At 36.6% G+C, this 19,259-nt stretch overlaps 1 protein-coding gene across 9 annotated transcripts in view; it reads left to right on the forward strand.

Annotated features, from left to right (window-relative positions):
- The window catches only part of LOC143216904 (1-phosphatidylinositol 4,5-bisphosphate phosphodiesterase epsilon-1), a 149,325-nt gene that overhangs the window by 96,877 nt on the left and 33,189 nt on the right, over positions 1–19,259 (forward strand). For 8 of the 9 annotated variants that reach the window (XM_076440476.1, XM_076440480.1, XM_076440474.1 and 5 more), the window contains 2 exons: positions 4,863–5,072; positions 10,735–10,962. In XM_076440476.1, the coding sequence (XP_076296591.1) occupies positions 4,863–5,072; positions 10,735–10,962 (438 nt within the window). Of the gene's footprint in view, positions 1–4,862; positions 5,073–10,734; positions 10,963–19,259 lie in introns of those variants that run through there. The other variant, XM_076440482.1, reaches the window with a different exon arrangement.

Consider the following 19,259-nt stretch of genomic DNA (forward strand, 5'->3'; position numbering starts at 1 on the left):
TCCATAAGAAGACGTGTTAAAATGTGCAAACTTTATGTGCAAACTAAAATGTGCAATTTTCAAAAATTTTGTTGCGTTTTTATATATGCACCTTCAGAACATCCTTAATAGCTATGAAAATACTTGTAACATTTAAAACGGAAAACGTGGGGCGCAAGGTAATACATAATATATAAGGTGTGTAGAAAACTCGCACAACAGTTCGTATCATTTGCAGTGCAATAAAATTGTTAGTGATTTATGTGAACTATTCATGCATCAATTATCTATTGCATGCGCCCCACGTATTTCGTTTTAAATCTTACAAGTATTTTCATAGCTATTAAAAATTCACAATCACAAATTTTCAGGACTATCTGTATGGGGCTAGAAGAAACGTGGTGTTTTTAAAAAATTTATTTTATACTTTTTAGTCCGTTTTGAAAACGTGGTATTTCTAACCCTTAGCACTCGAGTGACGACTCTGAGGCGCCACTAAAAATTGCTGTGCCATTATTGAAAATATTGTTTACGTTATTAGATATGTTGGTATCTATTAAATTACTGAACATTTAGGTATTGTACGAGGTATTATATCAATTTCATATCCACCAAAGTTAAAATATCGTAGAGAATGTAAATATTTTAGGTCGGAAGAAATGTTTAATTTTCGAGTTAAAATAGCTCCGAGTGCAAAGGGTTAACCTCCCGCAAGTGCAATTTTGTCATTTTTCTCGTCCTCGTTTAAGTCTATCGCACTTATTTAAAGAACGCGGTAAGAACTCATTCGTATAACTAATATTACATCGTAATACCGTTATACGTATATCGATAAGAGATATCAACATTTGTGTATAAGCTTTCCAGCACTGGCTTGGGAAACTGTCTGCGGTTCAGGGTAAATACGATACACGTATTTGCGATGTATGAGAATGCGAAACTGAAGATCGGATGGGGAAACCGAATATGAAGATGGAGTCGACGAAAGCCGAGAAGAGAGAAGAAATGCATGTGGCAATAAGGTTAGGGGTTTCTATCGGCCTCCAGCAGCAATGATGGTTGTAGGCCGGCGGAAACTACTTGCTCTTGTTGCCGATGCTCGTCGCCCCCGAAAGCTGCGACCACTGCGCGGTTACGGCTGTCTTTAATATTCTAATAAGCGATATTCTTCAAGGAAATATGAAAATTGGTTTTGCGATTATACAGGGTCTGTCCGGCAAGTAATGCGACCACATTTTTTTTAAAAATCTATTGAACATATGAGTACAAACCTTTAAAATTCTTCAAAGTAGGACCCTAGGGCGTCGACACATATTTTCCAGCGCGATTTCCATGCTTCGTATGCTCCCTGGAAGGCGTTATCTGGAGCTTCTCGTAGTACCCTCGTCGCAGCCTCGTAGAGCACTTTCATCCAAAACTTTCCCGTGGATTGCGGGGAAAACAGTAAACGGTACTTCTTAGTTGGATCACAACACTTCCTCAACCCCCGCGTACAGTCCTGACTTGTCTCCCGCCGGCTTCTTCTTGTTTCCAAAAATTAAAAATGTGCTAAAAGGATGCCATTTTGAAAGCGTGGAACGCGTCAAAGAGGCTGTGACGAGGGTACTACGAGAGGTTCCAAAAAACGCCTTCCAGGGATCATACGAAGCATGGAAACCGCGCTGGAAAAAATGTGTCGACGCCCAAGGATCCTACTTCGAAGAAATTTAAAGGTTTGTACCCATATGTTTAATAGATTTTTTTTATTTTACCACGCTTATATTAGCTTGCCGAGTTGTCATTGTCGTTGTCGATGTTGTCGTTGTTGTATGCGTCAAATCTTGTAATCGAATTTTAAACCACTTCCCGATGAGCTAGAGACTTTAAACTTTAAATATAGCTCAGAACTGGATGACAATACAATATTAAAAAACAACTTTTTAAAAAAACTGTGCGTTCAAATTATTTTCTCCTTTTTGTGCAATTTAATATGAGCGTGGTTTTTAACAAGTTTTTTTATATATATTTCTTTTTTTAAATGTGTTTGCATTACTTTCCGGACAAACCCTGTAGAACTGTGCAAGGCACCCTATCGAAAAACTTTTAAACGTAATATAGAATTATTTTGGTTCGCGCGGCCGCTATAAAATGGCCACACTGGCGAATGGTCTAATTAGGCGATGTCCAATGGTCGAAAGATAACGGTCGCGGGCTCGAAGTTACCTCCGCTGGGATCGCAGTTGTTTTGCAGTGGACAGAGACTTTACCGTGGCACGTATGTACTTACTAATATTCGGCTTGATTACTTTACGTTGTTGCGCTTCGCCGGTGACACGTAACGAAATCATTCCGTCGCAAAATATTTGATGCACTCTGGTCATCGCACGCGTCCGTCGCATATGCACATCGGACCGTTTCGTTCGTGTTTACGCGTTATGCAACTTACAGTATCGCGGAGCTGTATACGCGTTTCACACGAGGAAAGTTTATTTATTTGCCGAACTCGTTCGCAGCTGCGAATTTGCCCTCCTGAATTCGCTTGTCTAAAGTGGATTGCCGCAATTAACACGGCCGCTATCGCCGTTTTAATAGCCGTCACAGGTGAAATATTTAATTAACTGCTACGTGCACATTCGTTTTGCTATTGAAAGTGCCATCAAGCTGAGCTATTCATTTTATTATCTCTTGAAAGAAAACGGGTTGGGTGCTGTGCAGAAGTTCGGATCGTGTCACAATTTCCCTTAAATACGCAGTCTCGATCAATTCTTACTATGTATAAATGTCAGAAGGTGTTTTTTCGTAAAAATAGTTTCCAAAACTTGTCTAGCTTAAAAGTCTGAATGTTGATTTTAAAAAAACCATGGCTTAACGGAAAAGCGTTTTATCTTGTTTTCCCGATTTAATTTTCCACGATGAATTGCATCCTCTATCGCACTATTAATTGTAAGACACCTTGTGCACTCCTGTTCCGTCGTAAACATAAAATTTATCGTGACAGCGACCAATCCCTACAAGAGGGATTCTCAGTTTCAATGACCTTAATGCCTTCGACAAAGTGCTTTGTCAACTCGAAAACATACCAGACGAAGGTTGTAAATCTAAAGGATTTAGGGGTAATTTCACAGGTGCAAATTGCGCCCCCATAGTTCCGCTAACAACTTCGAATGTCACCCCTGGTTAAAACATCGGCAATAGATTATATTTATTCCTCGTGCCAATTGGACGTCGTCGCTGTGCAAAACAATAATCCCTTGGAATTAATTCTGCAAATCAGAATACTCCGTTGTGTTTTGTTTTCACGTTGAAGATTCGAAAAAGTGGCAGAAGAAGATTGCCGGATACTTCCATCGGAGCCCTCCGAAGAAGCCTGAAAAGCTTCAAGAAAGAGTTCCGAGTTTTTTGGGTTACCGAAGTTTCCTTGTTAGGCAGCTCGTGCAGCCCCCGCCACGTTCGAGACAGCTTAGTCGCCAGTTTCGTCGACTCTTGAAATAGCTTATGCAATTCATGAAACAGTACAATCAGTCCCAGTTCTAGCCTAGTTAGTTCCCGATCATATTCACTGTTCAATGTCTATTGTGTCTGCGACAGAGCACCGCCGCACGCTGCGAGTCTCCCTGTGTTTAATCGTAAGACTGGGTTTTGCAGGGGGCTTTAATAATGCACTCGCGAACTGAACAAAAAGGATTTACCGGGCCGAGTATGGTCGTGTTGCCGCGATTGTGTTTTACCTTAACTTCACGACTAAACCTCGAGATTAACAGTCTCTGTACAACCGCTCGTATCTGCCAATTCTTTTCAGTAACGATGCCCTCGCGAAAGTAAAAATTACGCGCGCACACATTTTAAATACAAAACACGTAATGATGTTGTAGAAAAACAATTAAGCGATTCATCCTGTATTTTCATAAACTGAGAATTTTTCGAATTATGTAGTAAGTCGTAAAATTTCTGACGAATGCCAGGAGGAGAAAAAAGTAAAACGAAACTAGACTGAAAGCAGAGCTGGAGAAAATACTAGGTCGGAAAGAAAGTTCTTACGGTTTTTGTTATTTTGATTGTATAATAAAAACCGCAAGAACTTTCTTTCCAACCTAATAGTATTTCAAATATCTTTTTCGGCAAATAATGCCCACCTCTGAGACTTGAAAGGTCCTTTAATGCCAGTAAAATCAAGATCTATTATTGAAGTGAATATAATAAAGATATTAGATTCCGTGAGACGTTCCCTCTTCAATGGGAAAAAAAAGGAATGAAATATATATATATATATCTTATCCTAGACCCTTTCAAACAGAATACAGTAGCGCGAGCGACGCTCTTGGAATATTAACAACAAACGGAGGACAGAAATCGATTGTGGGTCAAGCAATTTTCAAGTTTAAAAGGGGATCGGGGTAAAATACATACAACGAAATGAATACCGTGAAATGGAAAAAGGGGAGAAGTTCCCTCTATCGAGACGAATCCTTTATTTCTACCGGTCGTTTCCTGCCTCTCACGTTCTCGAATCGAGAGATTCTATTTGCCTGAAAGGGAATCGACAGCGTGTATTAACATTAATACGGTTCCGAGAACACCGAGAGCTTTCAGCCGGCGACTAAGCAAAGATTCTCCCCAAGGATCACGCGAATGAACCATCGCCGTGACGGCGACGATCACATGTTATCGGGTTCCCGGAAAAAAATCGAACCAGCTTTTACATTTTACTCGGCGCTTAATCAACCGTATCCTTCGTGTCCACGTCATTGATTTCAAGCGAACAAATTCGATTCTTGCGCGTCCATATCGATTGCTCAGATACCTATTTCCGTCGAGTAGGTACGAGCGTAATGTATTCTACAAATAAACTCAACTCTATTTCACTGAAATTTTAATTAACGATTTTGAAAAATGTTATGTTGCAGCCTCAGGATGATAGCAAGGACAACCGCGAGACTCCGCGCCACAAGGACCCCGAAATCGTGTTCTGTGCGAGGCAACCTACGAGAATCGAAACCATCGCGGAATCGCCGTCGGAGTGTATCTCTAGAAACAGTTCCTTGGACAAATCGGAGAAGGATATTCCCGTTCGTGATACAAACTCTGTCCTCGAGAAGATTGCCGAGTTCCATAAGGTACGATCAATCTCTCGACATGAATTTTTTAACATTGAAAATCTTGTAGGTTTCGTTCGGTTAAAAGTGCGACGGTAGGAGTTACACAGATGTGTAACGGAAGTTGTATCTTGGGGTAGGGATAGGTAGTGGTGTGGAGGGACAGTTCTTAGGTGTTCTTCCGGTGAGGAGCGTGACGACGAGTGTCATTGAGCGGTGTAATGGATCAATATTGACAAATAACGTTTACTTCTTTTATTTTTGCGTTTCGTAATTCGACGATGCTCGAGCGTATCATCCCTGATTTTTTTAAATAATAAATAAACGTGTGATTTTAATTGCAAATAAAAACTAAACTTTTCACTTAAATGCAATTTTATTTCTTCTTTATAAATAAATGAGTATTTATTATTTAGATTGAGGTGGAAATCAAATAAATAGCTTTTGGTCTTCTCTCTTATTTCTTGTTTAAATAATACATAATTAAATAATAAACGTGTGATTTTAATTACAAATAAAAACTCAACTTTTTACTTAAATGCAATTTTATTTCTTATTTGCAAATAAAGATTATTTATTATTTAGATTAAGGTGGAAATCAAATAAATAGCTTTTGGTCTTCTCTTATATCTTGTTTAAATAATACATAATTAAATAATACATAATTAAATAATAAATAAACGTGTGATTTTAATTGCAAATAATAACTAAACTTTTTATTTAAATACAATTTTATTTCGTATTTGCAAATAAAAGATTATTTATTATTTAGATTAAGGTGGAAATCAATTAAATAACTTTGATCTTCTCTTATTTCTTGTTTAAATAATACATAATTAAATAATAAATAAACGTGTGATTTTAATTACAAATAATAACTAAACTTTTTATTTAAATGCAATTTTATTTCTTATTTGCAAATAGAAGATTATTTATTATCTGGATTGAGAGGGGTGGAAATCAAATAAATAGTTTTTGGTCTTCTCTTATTTCTTGTATTTTGTATACATATACAATGAACACGTACGCGTTTTTTGTCTGGTATAGCAACCTTTTCAGGTATACACCAGTGGTCGGGCCCGTCCGGAGGGCCCAGCTGTGTATAAAAAAAATACAATTTAATTTTTAAACATTACTAATGTATTAGTATTGGATATCACTGTATTCGGGAAAGTCTACAGAATTTTTTGCTATAAAGAACAATTCAATATCTTTTATAATACCATCACAATATTTGTTTAAAGTTGAAAAATATATTTTTTTTTCGAAGTCTTGTTTCTCAAGAACTGTACGTCTAGGAGAAAAATTAAGGGCATATTCGGAATCATCGCATAAAACTCTATAAGTACCACCATCACAATGTAATTGTGAAACAAATTTGGTGTTGGGCAGTGTTATTAAACGATACTTTAACTTACTTTCGGCACAACACAACAAATTTTTATATTTAGTATAGAATGATCAATATCTTGATAAATCTTCAAATCACTGTTATTATCGTGATAAATTTTTGTTTTCAACATTACCATTAAATATGTAATCAACTTGTTTATTTTTATAAGTGAATAAATATTACTGTTATCGTGATTTCATTATTGAAAATATGAGTATTAACTTACTTTCGTTATCTACTGTATGTAAGGTGAGCTTTCAGTTTTTTCATTAGAAACGACGGAATAAACGTGGACAAATGAGAAATAGTTTGACGGTAGTTCGAAGAATGGTTAGGAATTTTTCTATGAGGTTATAGTTGTAGCATACTGTTATGCGCACGCTCGGGCTAATTTTCCGTTTATGTACTATCTTCTTCGTGGTGAGACTAATGTGTCGCGGGATATACATATAAACCTAGATATCCTCATGAATATATGGACAAAGACCTAAACTTAAACAGACGTCAGATAAGTTTAGTGGACGATGGCATAATGTACGAAAGATTAAAATCACGCACACGCGACAGCCACTGATAACAACCGAATAGAGGAGCTAAGTCACGTATGCGGGATAACGCCCGTTAAAGTGTTGAAACACTTGTATCGTTATACGTATTTCCTTGTGACGCATAGGGCGAACACAATAGGGTTTTCGAGCGACCTTTCGCTCATCCGCGAAAGCGACACGAAACTAGGATCCTTCGGTTTTTTTTCGACAAACGTAGCTACGTACAGAAAATATAGAAAAAAGTCTCATTGCCAATACAAACGCCCTATAAAATACAACCGCTGTTATCTGGATTTTTTTCGTACAAAAAGAATTTTTTTTAACGAATTTTCTCTCGTTTCCTTTGTTTTCAAAGTCAACTGGAAAGTATAAAGAATTGGTGGCAATTTGTGGAATGTTCGCCTCGCTTAAAATCCATATTCACAAGGGACCTACATACGAAAGTCCGACAGGTTTTTCCGGGTACATTTTTGCTAGAATAAAAATTCTATTGTTATCGTGATAAACAACGATAATGAGTATTTTATTACTACGTTTTTATTAGCTTGCTTTCTTGTCTGTCTGCTGTTCGTTTGTTTGTTCGGTACAAATTTTGCAATTGATTTTTAACTAACTTCCCGATGAGCTAGAGACTTGAAATTTTAAACATAGCTCAGAACCGGATGACAATGCAATATTAAAAAAAAATTTTTTTAAAAGCCTATGCGTTTAGAAGATATAAATTATTAAAAATTTAACCGTTACCCCACGTTTTTCGTTTTAAATCTTATAAGTGCATATTTTCGGAGCTATTAAAAATTCACAATCACAAATTTTCAGGACTATCTGCACGGGGTTGGAATCAGTATGGGGCTAGGAAAAATTATTTTATGCTCTTTAGTCTGTTTTAAAAACGTGTTATTTTAAAAAATTTTATTTTTACTTAAATCATAAATATTAGAGATTATCTTTACAAATATTTGATTGATCGTCAAGATGTCGTCGATAATTGAGCTATGATAATTTCGTTAAAAAAATAATAATAATAAATTTTATATGTTACAATAGTAGAACAGTAGAATAGAATAATAGTAGAAGATATTGCAATGTGCAGGAAAAGTTAAAATTCGCTGGGCATAGTTATTCGCATAGGAAAACTCACAAACGAACCTCCTCTTATCCGCTCACCACCGAATGTCTTGCGTCTAAGATCCGCTGCTAGATGCTCGACAATGCCCAAGGACCATTGTCTAGAAGCAGAAGTAGTTGAGCTGTCAAGGTAGCTAAAGAGCTATTGCCACCACATCGCATCGTTGGGATAGCCCGCGGCTCTATCTCTCTACTCTACTCTCCTCTCCTCGCTCCGTTGTCACTCCACTCCGCTATTACGTTTGACAGACAGAAAGCGCAAATCTGCAGACATACTCGCGTAACACAGCCATAGAAGTCGTATCGTGACTAACGTGTTGTTCACACTCGGACACGCGATCTCCAGAGGATAGCTAACTTTCATACGTGGATCCACACAGCGAAATCAAAGTCTCTAGGATAAAAGCTGGCAAAGTCTCCGGGTAAAATACTTTCGGAAAAGTTTCAAACAGTTTCCTTTGACAGTAAATTCAATGGGACATCTCGATGGCAAGATGCTGCCAAGTCAAGGTCACCCGGCTAGTTTTCTAATCCATTGTTCATTTTATTCCAACGATAAGATTCATTCTCATGATTTTGATTTTGATGACTTTTTCGCAAGGGCTTTACGCAAGATACGTATAATGCATGTTAAAAATTTAAAACGATTTGAAACGATTCAAAAAATGCTGTACAATTTTTCTTATTTATCGTGCAATTATTATTCGTTCAAAGCGAAGAAGCGTAAATTCGCCTTGATCCTGTTTCGTTAATCGCTTTGGATGTTCGCTTGGATAAAATACAAATCCCAACAAAAACATCCTGTAAACAGGAGCGAAGTTCTTATGGCCGTAAACAGTTGTGAGATCAAACAAAATCCGGCTAAGTTCGTTAGCTTTAAAATACTTCTTGCAATACTGAAGAAAGCGTTTGTAAAAATTAGTTTAAAAGAACGCTATTTCATTTTTAAAGAGTTACGTGGAGGGCTAAACTATTCAAACTTGGCTGTTACTTTTTAAACCAAAGGCCATAAACGATGTTAGGTAGCGGCCAAGTTTGATAATTTAGCCCTGCATGTAACTCGTTGAAAATGAAATAGCGTTCTTTTAAACTAATTTTTACAAACGCTTTTTTCAGTATTGCAACAGGTATTTCTAAGCTAACGACTTGGCCGTATTTTGTTTGATCTGGCAACTTTTTACGGCCATAAGAACTTGGCTCCTGTTTACAGGATGTTTTTCTTGGGATGTCATCAATTTTTGTTGAAATCTGTATCTACACATTCTACACCCAATAAGCGCAAGAAGTTTTACTTTTGTCGCGCGTGGTTTTCCACGCGTATGTTTTTTTTTCTTTTTATTTTTGAAGAATTCAAAAGACTACATACGTCATGTGTGGTTGGGCGTACCGAGTATGCTTTCTGTTGAATATACCGACAATTTGAAAATTGCCTCGACTTTCTAAAATGTCCTTGTAGTGTAGTAAAAGAGGGTAGTTTAGAGGCTGCCAGATGTATCGCAGAAGGGTCTTACCTGGAAAAACCCTTGACGCACCAAGGCCACTAAAATAAGACAAAGGCCCGTAGATATGCTATATGTATAGGACCCCGTTTCCTTCAAGTATCGTTCAGGTCAGTTTTAGTTAGTTCACTGCAGATCCTTTTCAAGGAAAGACGTTCTTTCTGTCGCCGTTCAAGTAAAGTAAATTGGAAAGGTTAAACTGCGGTTTAGTTGATTTCAACTTCTCATTATATTCCAATACTTCCGGTTGAGCCTTTCGAAAATTTCGTTATTTTTGCGGTAAGACGCAGCCGATAGATACGGTAAGACGTTCCCGAGATACAGCCATTTTTTATATGTTCTATCCTGTTCTGTCCTTAATTTTTCTCCTATACGCACAGTTTTTGAGAAACACGACTTTGAAAAAAAAAACATATTTTTCAACTGTAAACAGAAATTGTGGTGTTATTATAAAAGATATTGAATTGTTCTTTATAGCAAAAGATTCTGTAGACTTTCCCGAATACAGTGATATTCAATATTAATACATTATGATTGTTTAAACATGTTTAAATAATTACTAAAGGCGGAGAGACACCACTTAATCAATCATGATTAAAATTTTAATCGTTTATTGCCCAACACTGGGTCAATGGGAAGTGCCCAAAAGGTTTTGATGATCTGTCAGTCAGTCAGTCAGTCAGTGACAAAAACGATTTTTGAGGTCCTATATCTCGGAACCTACTAATGTTGGAAGATTAATGTTTTGTCAATATTGAGACATGATAGCATTTAACAAGTGTACGAAATTACATCTGCCTCCAGTGCCGAGTTATAAGCTTCTAAAAAACGGCTAAGTTGTTTCGTGTAAAAGGAGGTAGTGCGAGAACATGGCTGATGCACTACCGTGCACCTAGATTCAAACGATTTTCTACGATTCACCGTGAATGGATCATCCGGGATGCGGTTCTAAAGTGAAAAGTCTAAATTCGCTTTAACGGAGTTGGTTGGGAGACCGTGAGTTCCCTCGTTCACGATCTGAAATAGAAATGCGAAATTAATACATACATATATATACGGCATCGCCGAAACGTTCCTAAATATTCATGAGGACCGTGTGCCGCGTTTCTGTGCAGCATCGACACGCGCGCGGCAAGGATGCAACGACCAGCTCGCTTCATCGCACCCTGAGCATTCATACGACCGCAATCGAGCAAACCTACATGGTCGAAGAATGCGACGAGAACGACTATCACCTCGATCTCGATTCCTACAAACCGGTGCAGCCATTCACAATCGACCATGGCGTTGCATTATTTCCTGTCGCTGCGCCGCACTCTGGAATGGATTTGCATCTTCTCCAGGTAAAGCTCTCCTGTATACAACACATAATGTGCACTTCGTTTTCATGTTTTCATAGTACCTTAGCAATTGAGGACCTTGGTGCAAGCACAAAACAAGTCGATTTTTTATAGTAAAATTCTGCTTGACGTAGTTTAAAATCAAAGTAATTTATTCAAAGTAACGAAACAGGTAAATATGTATCTTCTATCGATCGTATTTGCTGATAATAAATTTTTATTACGAATTATAAAGCAACTTTGCTAATTGTCAAACAAAATCAACGTTTCGATCCTAGTTCGGATCTTTATGAAGATTTATTTGAATCGCGTCTGTAAATTAAATCGCGCCTGTTTGACAATTAGCAAAGTTGCTTTATAATTCGTAATAAACGATCGAACCGTTGCGCCGAAAACATTAAAAAATTTATTAACGAAACAGGGATTGAAAAGATACAATGATAGAGGAGTAGCGGATATTGTTTCTCGTATTTTCCAGATCACATGATCATATTTATGTGTACAGGGTGTCACAAAATTATATGTCGTGGACACCATAGCGTGATTCTACATCCCCGATTTAGTCGAAAATGACGTAAGAAAACCCCCGCAAAATTGACCTCGAATGTGAAAAACAAGGTACAAAAACCAACAATTCTTTTAAGGATTAAGATCTTTTAAATTTTTATACCAAAATTTTCTTTTAAAATCTACAATCTTACATCTTAAAAGAAAATTTTGGTATAAAAATGTTAAAAATCTTAATCCTTAAAAAAAATGGTTTTTTGATCTTGTTTTTCACGTTCAAGGTCAATTTTCGACTAGAACGGGGGTGTAGAATCGCGCTATGGTGTCCACGACATATAATTTTGTGACACCCTGTACATACAGGGTGTTCCAGCTAACTTGACCACCTTGAATATCTTTGTTGTTTTTAAAGATACGGCAAATGTCTGAAGGACAAAGTTGAATGGTAAAATGTGGCTTATAAGATACCAACAAAATTTTTTTTCATGTAATTTTTTTTAGGAACGCGTAAAGGACATATGAAGGTCACCTTCATTTTTTTTAAATGGAATGAGGTATTTTTTAATACATCAATCGATGCAGCTGGACATTCGTTATAAAAAAGTACTAACCTGTCGAAAAGTTAGTAGTTCGGGAGATATTTCAATTTAAAAAACAATAAAATACCATTACTGTCGTACTAAGATGTTAGTGTTTACTTACTTATGTAACGTCTTAGTACACACGACAGTAATGGTATTTTATAGTTTTTTAAATTGAAATATCTCCTGAACTACTAACTTTTCGACATACATAGGTTAGTACTTTTTTATAACGAATGTCCAGCTGCATCGTTTGATGTATTAAAAAATACCTCATTCCATTAAAAAAAAAATGGAGGTGACCTTCATATCTCTAAAAAAAATTACATGAAAAAATTTTGTTTGTATATTATGAGCCCCATTTTACCATTCAACTTTGTCCTTCAGACATTTGACGTATCTTTAAAAACAACAAAGATATTGAAGGTGGTCAAGTTAGCTGGGACACCCTGTATATTGCGAATTGTTTCAAGTACGAATCAAACAATTTTCAAAGTTTAGATTTATTTGATTTCTGCGCCAAGCTCTCCAATTCGAGTGCGCATGGCTTTCCAGCTTAGAAACTACGCTTTGATCCCGTAGAGATTCATCCTGCACGAATAAACCTGATTTTAATTAGTTGGAAGTGGATAGTTAGAGTGTATATTCGTGTTCACGACAGAGATTGAAAGAGTTATGGAACTTTTTTAATAGATTCCATTTTAAATATATCTATCATGGGATCTTTTTTGAAAAGAAATGTTCTTATACGTCGGACACTAGTGGTAACAGTATGTAGAAAGTGTTCGTACTCCCTTTAAAATAGAATAACTTTTTTATAATTGTACCAAACGACCTGATTCTTTATAATCAATTAGAAGCATTGGTTTACGAAATGATATGCAAAAAAGATTTTCCAAAAATTATAATTTACAAGGTCACATGCAAAAATAAAAAAGGCAATTTTTTAAAACTTTTTTATTTGGGTTCTCGAAGAAAATTTAAAATACAGCGACTCCCACTAATATTCGGACACTCTGAAAAACGTCATAAATTTTTAAATATTGGACTATGCGATTTGAACTTTTTTGGAAAGCTAGAGCAATTAGTTTATTACTGGATGTGAAAAGAAATTTTTCTAAAAATTGCAATTGATCGGAATTGTAGACAAAATAGTAAAAGTTGCATTGTACAACTTTTATATGCGGGCCTATATTGAAATTTTAAAAAATACGTTTTGTAGATCTCTGTCAATTGTATGCACTGTGAAAGTTTCATAGAAATCGGTTGATGCAGGAAAAACGACAGGCATTGAAAGATGTAAGAATCCTTAGAATTTTACTGCAGTTGGAGGCCCCGGAAACCGTCAAAAACTGCAATTTTTACCATCTTTAAACGTTTGTAACTCATTACAACGTCGACCGATTTTAATGAAATTTTCAGAATATGTTTAATTGATACAGATCTACGAAACCTGTTTTCTAAATTTTCCATATAAGCCCACATAAAAGAGTTTAAAAATACAACTTCTAGTATTTTCTCTGCAATTCCGATAACTTGCAGTTTTTTTCAAAAATTTTTGTCACGTTGTTTAGCAAACCAATTGTTCTAACTTCTCCAAAAATTTCAAGGTCTTGAAATTTTTAGTGGGAGTCACTGTATATGTTTTGTAGATCTATGTATAGTAGCTACACACATGCTGAAAATTTCATCGAAATCGATTAACAATACACACGAGCTACGAGCGGTTAAAAATGGTGAAAATTGTAGTTTTACACGCCTTTTGATCAGTTTCTGCTTAAAATCCACAGAATCGTACATCCTTCGATGCGTAACGTTTTTTCTTGCGTCAACCGATTTCGATGAAATTTTCATTATGTGTGTAGCTACTATAGATCTACAAAACGTATATTTTAAATTTTCTCCTTTGAGAGCCCAAATAAAAAAGTTTTAAAAAATGCCTTTTTTATTTTTGTATGTAACCTTGTTAATTATAATTTTTGGAAAATCTTTTTCGCATATCATTTCATAAACCAATGCTTCTAAATGATTATAAATAGACAGCGGATTTTATGCATTTATGACAAAAATGAGTAGGTGTAATTTAAAACAGTAAAAACATTAAAAGAATTTAAAAACACTGTTATATCCTTCTCAACATTTTATCCATATTGACAGAGAAAATAAATTTCTACTTCACTCCAGTTTGTTATAATTGAGGTAAAACATTTTTATTTTACACAAAAGATCCGCTGTCTAATTATAAAAAATCAGGTCGTTCGATACAATTATTAAAGAGTTATTTTATTTTAAAGGGCGTATATGGTTGCTTCAAATGAAACTTGAGAAGATTCCGGGTCAAGATACATAAAGATTTTATTGGAAACTTTACAGAATAAAGCATATCCGCGCTACATACACGCCATTTAAAAAATCATGAAGCGTCCGTGCAGTTTCCAGTGAAAAGGATCGCGAAAGACGCGTATTTTTCGGTCGATTAAACGAAAAGTGCCTTGGAATCCCCGGTTATTTGTCCAGGGCGCGTTTCTGCGTAAACAACTGCGATTATGCGAGCCTTGCAAGAGGGTAGAGGTGATGGTGGGAAGAGCATAAAGACACGACCTTACCCCCGGATGATTTCGAAATATTAATACGACCAGCGTTCAGCTATTTTCATAGTTGTGGGGGGTCGTGGCCGTAGCGTTAAGATAAAAGGGATCGTCGTCGGTGTAGTTTTCCTTGCACTTCAAAAGGATTTCAAAGGGGGCCAAACCTTACCGACCTGCCTCGAGAGTATATCTCATAGAAATTCACGTGGAAGAGAGGGCAGAGATGGGGCGAGGCAGAGAGAAAGGGAGGATGGGGCAAAGATCCGCGAGTAAGAAGGGGTAGCAGACAGCCAGAAATGAAAAGGATTAAAGGTGAAAGACGGCCAGAAGACGAGGGAGGACAGTTAGAAAGGCAAAACCAGGTCATCCTTTCGATGAAAGTGCTCTTTTTGTTAATTGGCCGCGTTTAACGGGGAAAAGGAGGAACTGGCTGTAACCGCGTGATTAATATTCAAGCCGTGTAACAATCGATTCTTTTTTTTTGCGTCTACGCTGGAAAATGCGAATCCGAACGCGCAAGGGAAAGAAGAGAGTACACGTTCCTTCGTGCATCGCCTCCCTGAGTCTGTTGTAAAAGCATTTGTACTCTTTGATTTACTTTTACTCCGATGTTTTGTAGGATTACGCGCAACAGAAGGGCTGTTAAAAGCTATCCGACGCTGCAGGGACGCACTTTTGCAGCTTCGAAGCAGTTGCAAATAAATGATTGGTTTGCGGTATCTAGTCCAGTTAACAAAAAGTTGTAGAGGGAAATGGAAAGAACACAATTTTTTAACATTGGATCTTTGTTTGGACTAGTTAGGAGGTAAACATACTAAAAGTCCCCACTCCTACGAGGTGAGCGTGGTGCAAGGGGGCACGTAGAAGGTCCTTTTTCGGTTTTCCGCTTATATCTAGGAAACTATACGTCTTAGCGATAAGACCATTCTATACAAAATTAAAGCTGACAAAATGTGCCACAAGATTGATTCCATTCAATTTTTCCCTATTATGCATAGTGTCCGAGATATCCGCGATCAAAGTTCACTAGTTGTGAAAAAGAAGAGCCTTATTTGACTAGCTAACTTTTCAGCACAATTAGTGAACTTTGAGCGCGGATATCTCGAAAACAATGCGAGATAGCGAAAAACTGAATCCAATCAATTTTGTGGCAGACTTTGTCAGTTTTAATTTTGTATAGAACGATCTTGTCGGTAGGACGCATTGTTTCCGAGATATCCGCGCTCAAAGTTCACTAATTGTGCTGAAGAGTTAACTAGTCAAATAAGGCTCACGTTTTCACAATTAGTGAACTTTGAACGCGGATATCTTGGAAACTATGCGAGATAGCGAAAAACTGAATCCAATCAATTTTGTGGCAGACTTTGTCAGTTTTAATTTTGTATAGAACGATCTTGTCGGTAGGACGCATTGTTGCCGAGATATCCGCGCTCAAAGTTCACTAATTGTGCTGAAGAGTTAACTAGTCAAATAAGGCTCACGTTTTCACAATTAGTGAACTTTGAACGCGGATATCTTGGAAACTATGCGAGTTAGCGAAAAACTGAATGAAATCAATCTTGTGGCACCTTTTGTCAGCTTTAATTTTGTATAGAATGGTCTTATCGCTAGGACACATAGTTTCCGAGATATTAGCGGAAAACCGAAAAAGGGAACCTTCTACATGCCTCCCTGCACTCCGCTCACCTCCTAGAGTATGGACTTTTAGTCTGTTTACCTCTTACTAGTCCAAACAAAGTCCCAAAGTTAAAAATTCTGTTCCTTCCATTTCCCTCTACACCCCCCTTATGAGCATTCATTGACTGAACTAATCGTCGAGCGTGAAAGTGACATTTTTCCCTATAACGCGGAACAAAAACATCCTACATATACTTGCTTACATAATAGGAGCAACGTGACCACCGCAATAATTGAGCAATTAAAAATAACATGTATTATGTATTTTCGAACTATAAGGGGACACCGTGCGGCGATAAACAATAAAAGCGATGTTCTTTCCACCGTGGCCAAATTAACGTTATTTGTGAGCGACGAGCGACAAGGAATTACCGTAGGAGATACAACAAAAGTATCGTGTGCGCGTACTCAAATAAAAAAGCAACGTGGTCGCTATAAAACGTACGGAAATGCATACGTGGAATATCATGGGGGATGCCCCAAGCCTCGAGACGGGGATACGCCGACTATCTATAAATTAGCATACTCGCATTCCGACGAAGATAAATAATTTCTCGCGCATACGTACGTACCATACATACACGCGCCCTCGCCTGGACCCGTGCTTTTGTAAGTGTACGGCGCGGCGCGACGCGGCCGTAGCTGCACTCAGAGGCGGCCGCATAAAAGCTCTTCTAAATGCATTAGAAGTTCCATCAGGCTTATAAACACAGGCCACGATGAACCTGGTTTTCGCGCAGTACCATTCGGTGCACACCGCAACCGAACAGAGATCACTGAAACGATCTTAATAGCCCGTAGATTGCGATCAAGCGGAATTGCCCGGCGCGTGATTTTTCCACCGTTCGTTAGCGCATCGATTGCCGGCTGGGTCCCCTTTCGGTCTTCGGAATTCTTACGAGAACGATTTACCACGTGACAGAAGAAACGGAAAACCACAAAATCGATCATTGTACAAGGGTGTCACAATATTATATGTCGTGGACACCATAGCGCGATTCTACACCCCCGATTTAGTCGAAAATGACGTAAGAAACCCTCCCGCAGAGTTGACCTTGCACGTGAAAAACAAGGTTAAAAAACCAACATTTTTTTTTTAAGGAATAAGATTTTTTAAATTTATACCAATTTATACCAAAATTTTCTTTTAAGATTTAAGATTGTAGATTTTAAAAGAAAATTTTGGTATGAAAATTTAAAAAATCTTAATCCTTAAAAAAATTGTTGGTTTCTTTACCTTGTTTTTCACGTTCAAGGTCTATTTTGCGGGGGGTTTCTTACGTCATTTTCGACTAAATCGGGGGTGTAGAATCGCGCTATGGTGTCCACGGCATATAATTTTGTGACACCCTGTACAATAATGGTCGCTGGTCGGAGTTTCGGAGTATTCGGACGATCGACGTTCCATTTATCGCAGTTTATCTTACTGGAAACTTTGTACTTTGTACAGATACAACAGAATAGTATTCTTTGTGCGCGCGATGGTCCACCTGGGACACAATCCATCTCTGAATGGCCGAGTATAGAAAAAAATGTCGTAAATCAAAATTAAATGCTATTGGAGATTGCATACCCCTATTTCACTTCCATAGGAACTGGACTAAAACACGAAACAGTGCCTTTTTATTTTTAAGGAAGAATTTCATTCTTTTAAGTGCTCCTATCGATACAGTTTTTATTTCCCGTAAAATGATCGTGCTTTATGCCCATACTGAAACGATTCGAGAGTTGTTTTAACGTTATGCTTGCTGTACCGGCACCGGTACGGTACAATAGTCGAGAAAGTTAGTTAACAACATTTTTTCAGAATAAATATGTTTCTTCTATCGATCGTATTTGCTGTTAATAAATGGACCGTTTATTTTGAAAGTGGTGTAAGTCCATTTTTGAAAAAAAATGAGATATCACGTAATTCATGCTTAATTTAATGTAAATTTTTTATGTATAACTAGTCCGTGTTTAATTTCTTAAAAAATTCCCATGTTTTGTACAATTTAAAATTGGTCGGTAAATGAAATTGCATAATTATCGATTATGAAAGTGGTGTAAGTCCAATTGACAGAGGTAGGTGGCTTAGCATATGGTTGCCGATCAGATCAGTAGCCTGTTATTCTACATTTCTTTTATGTTACGTGTCAAGAGTTACTAGTTTAGGTTACTTATTCTATTTTTTCCTAAAATGGATAACTTCATATTAACATCAGCTAGTGATATAGGTAAGAACAAATGGTAAATCAATATTATTTTATGACAATTGAAAATATTTATTTTATTTTATTTTAAATAAATTCACACAGAAATAAAGCCCATGAATTTAAACAGAATAATAATCTTAGATTCAGAATAAGTAAATACTATCAATATCTTGTAATTTTAACAATGTAAAATTAGCGTCTAAAATTAAAAATACCACTTCTATTTTATGTCGTGTCATTATTTGAAAATAAAATTGGATTAATATGAAGTATATTTTAAGTAATATTTGATTTTTCAAAATTGAAATTAAACGATTTTTACAATTGTCTAATTTTGAAAGTGATGTAAGTCCATTTGCAGCCCGTAAATATACATCGGTTTAGTAAAATACGCCTAAAACAAATTTATATAACCAAATTACATATTGATAAAACAGTAGAAACATTGCCAGACTTCATATAATTTGCCTAAATTTTTTAATTAACATATTATGTTGATGTGAGATACGGGTTTTCAGTATACTTGACTACATCCCAAGCAAGGTATTAAATATACAATATTGCAACTTTCTAAACGTGGTAACTTGTCTTTAACAGGTGGAAATAAGGTTTTAAGATAATATGGAATCCTGAAAATTGTATGAATTCCTACACTTCGAAAGATCCTTTTTATGTCATTTGAGATGTTCCCAACATAAGGCGTAACAACGGTATTTTTCCAATTGATTGGACCAGTTCTTTTAAATCTATCT

The sequence above is a fragment of the Lasioglossum baleicum genome, chromosome 16 (assembly GCF_051020765.1).
Source record: "Lasioglossum baleicum chromosome 16, iyLasBale1, whole genome shotgun sequence".
NCBI classification, from domain to species: Eukaryota; Metazoa; Arthropoda; class Insecta; order Hymenoptera; family Halictidae; genus Lasioglossum; species Lasioglossum baleicum.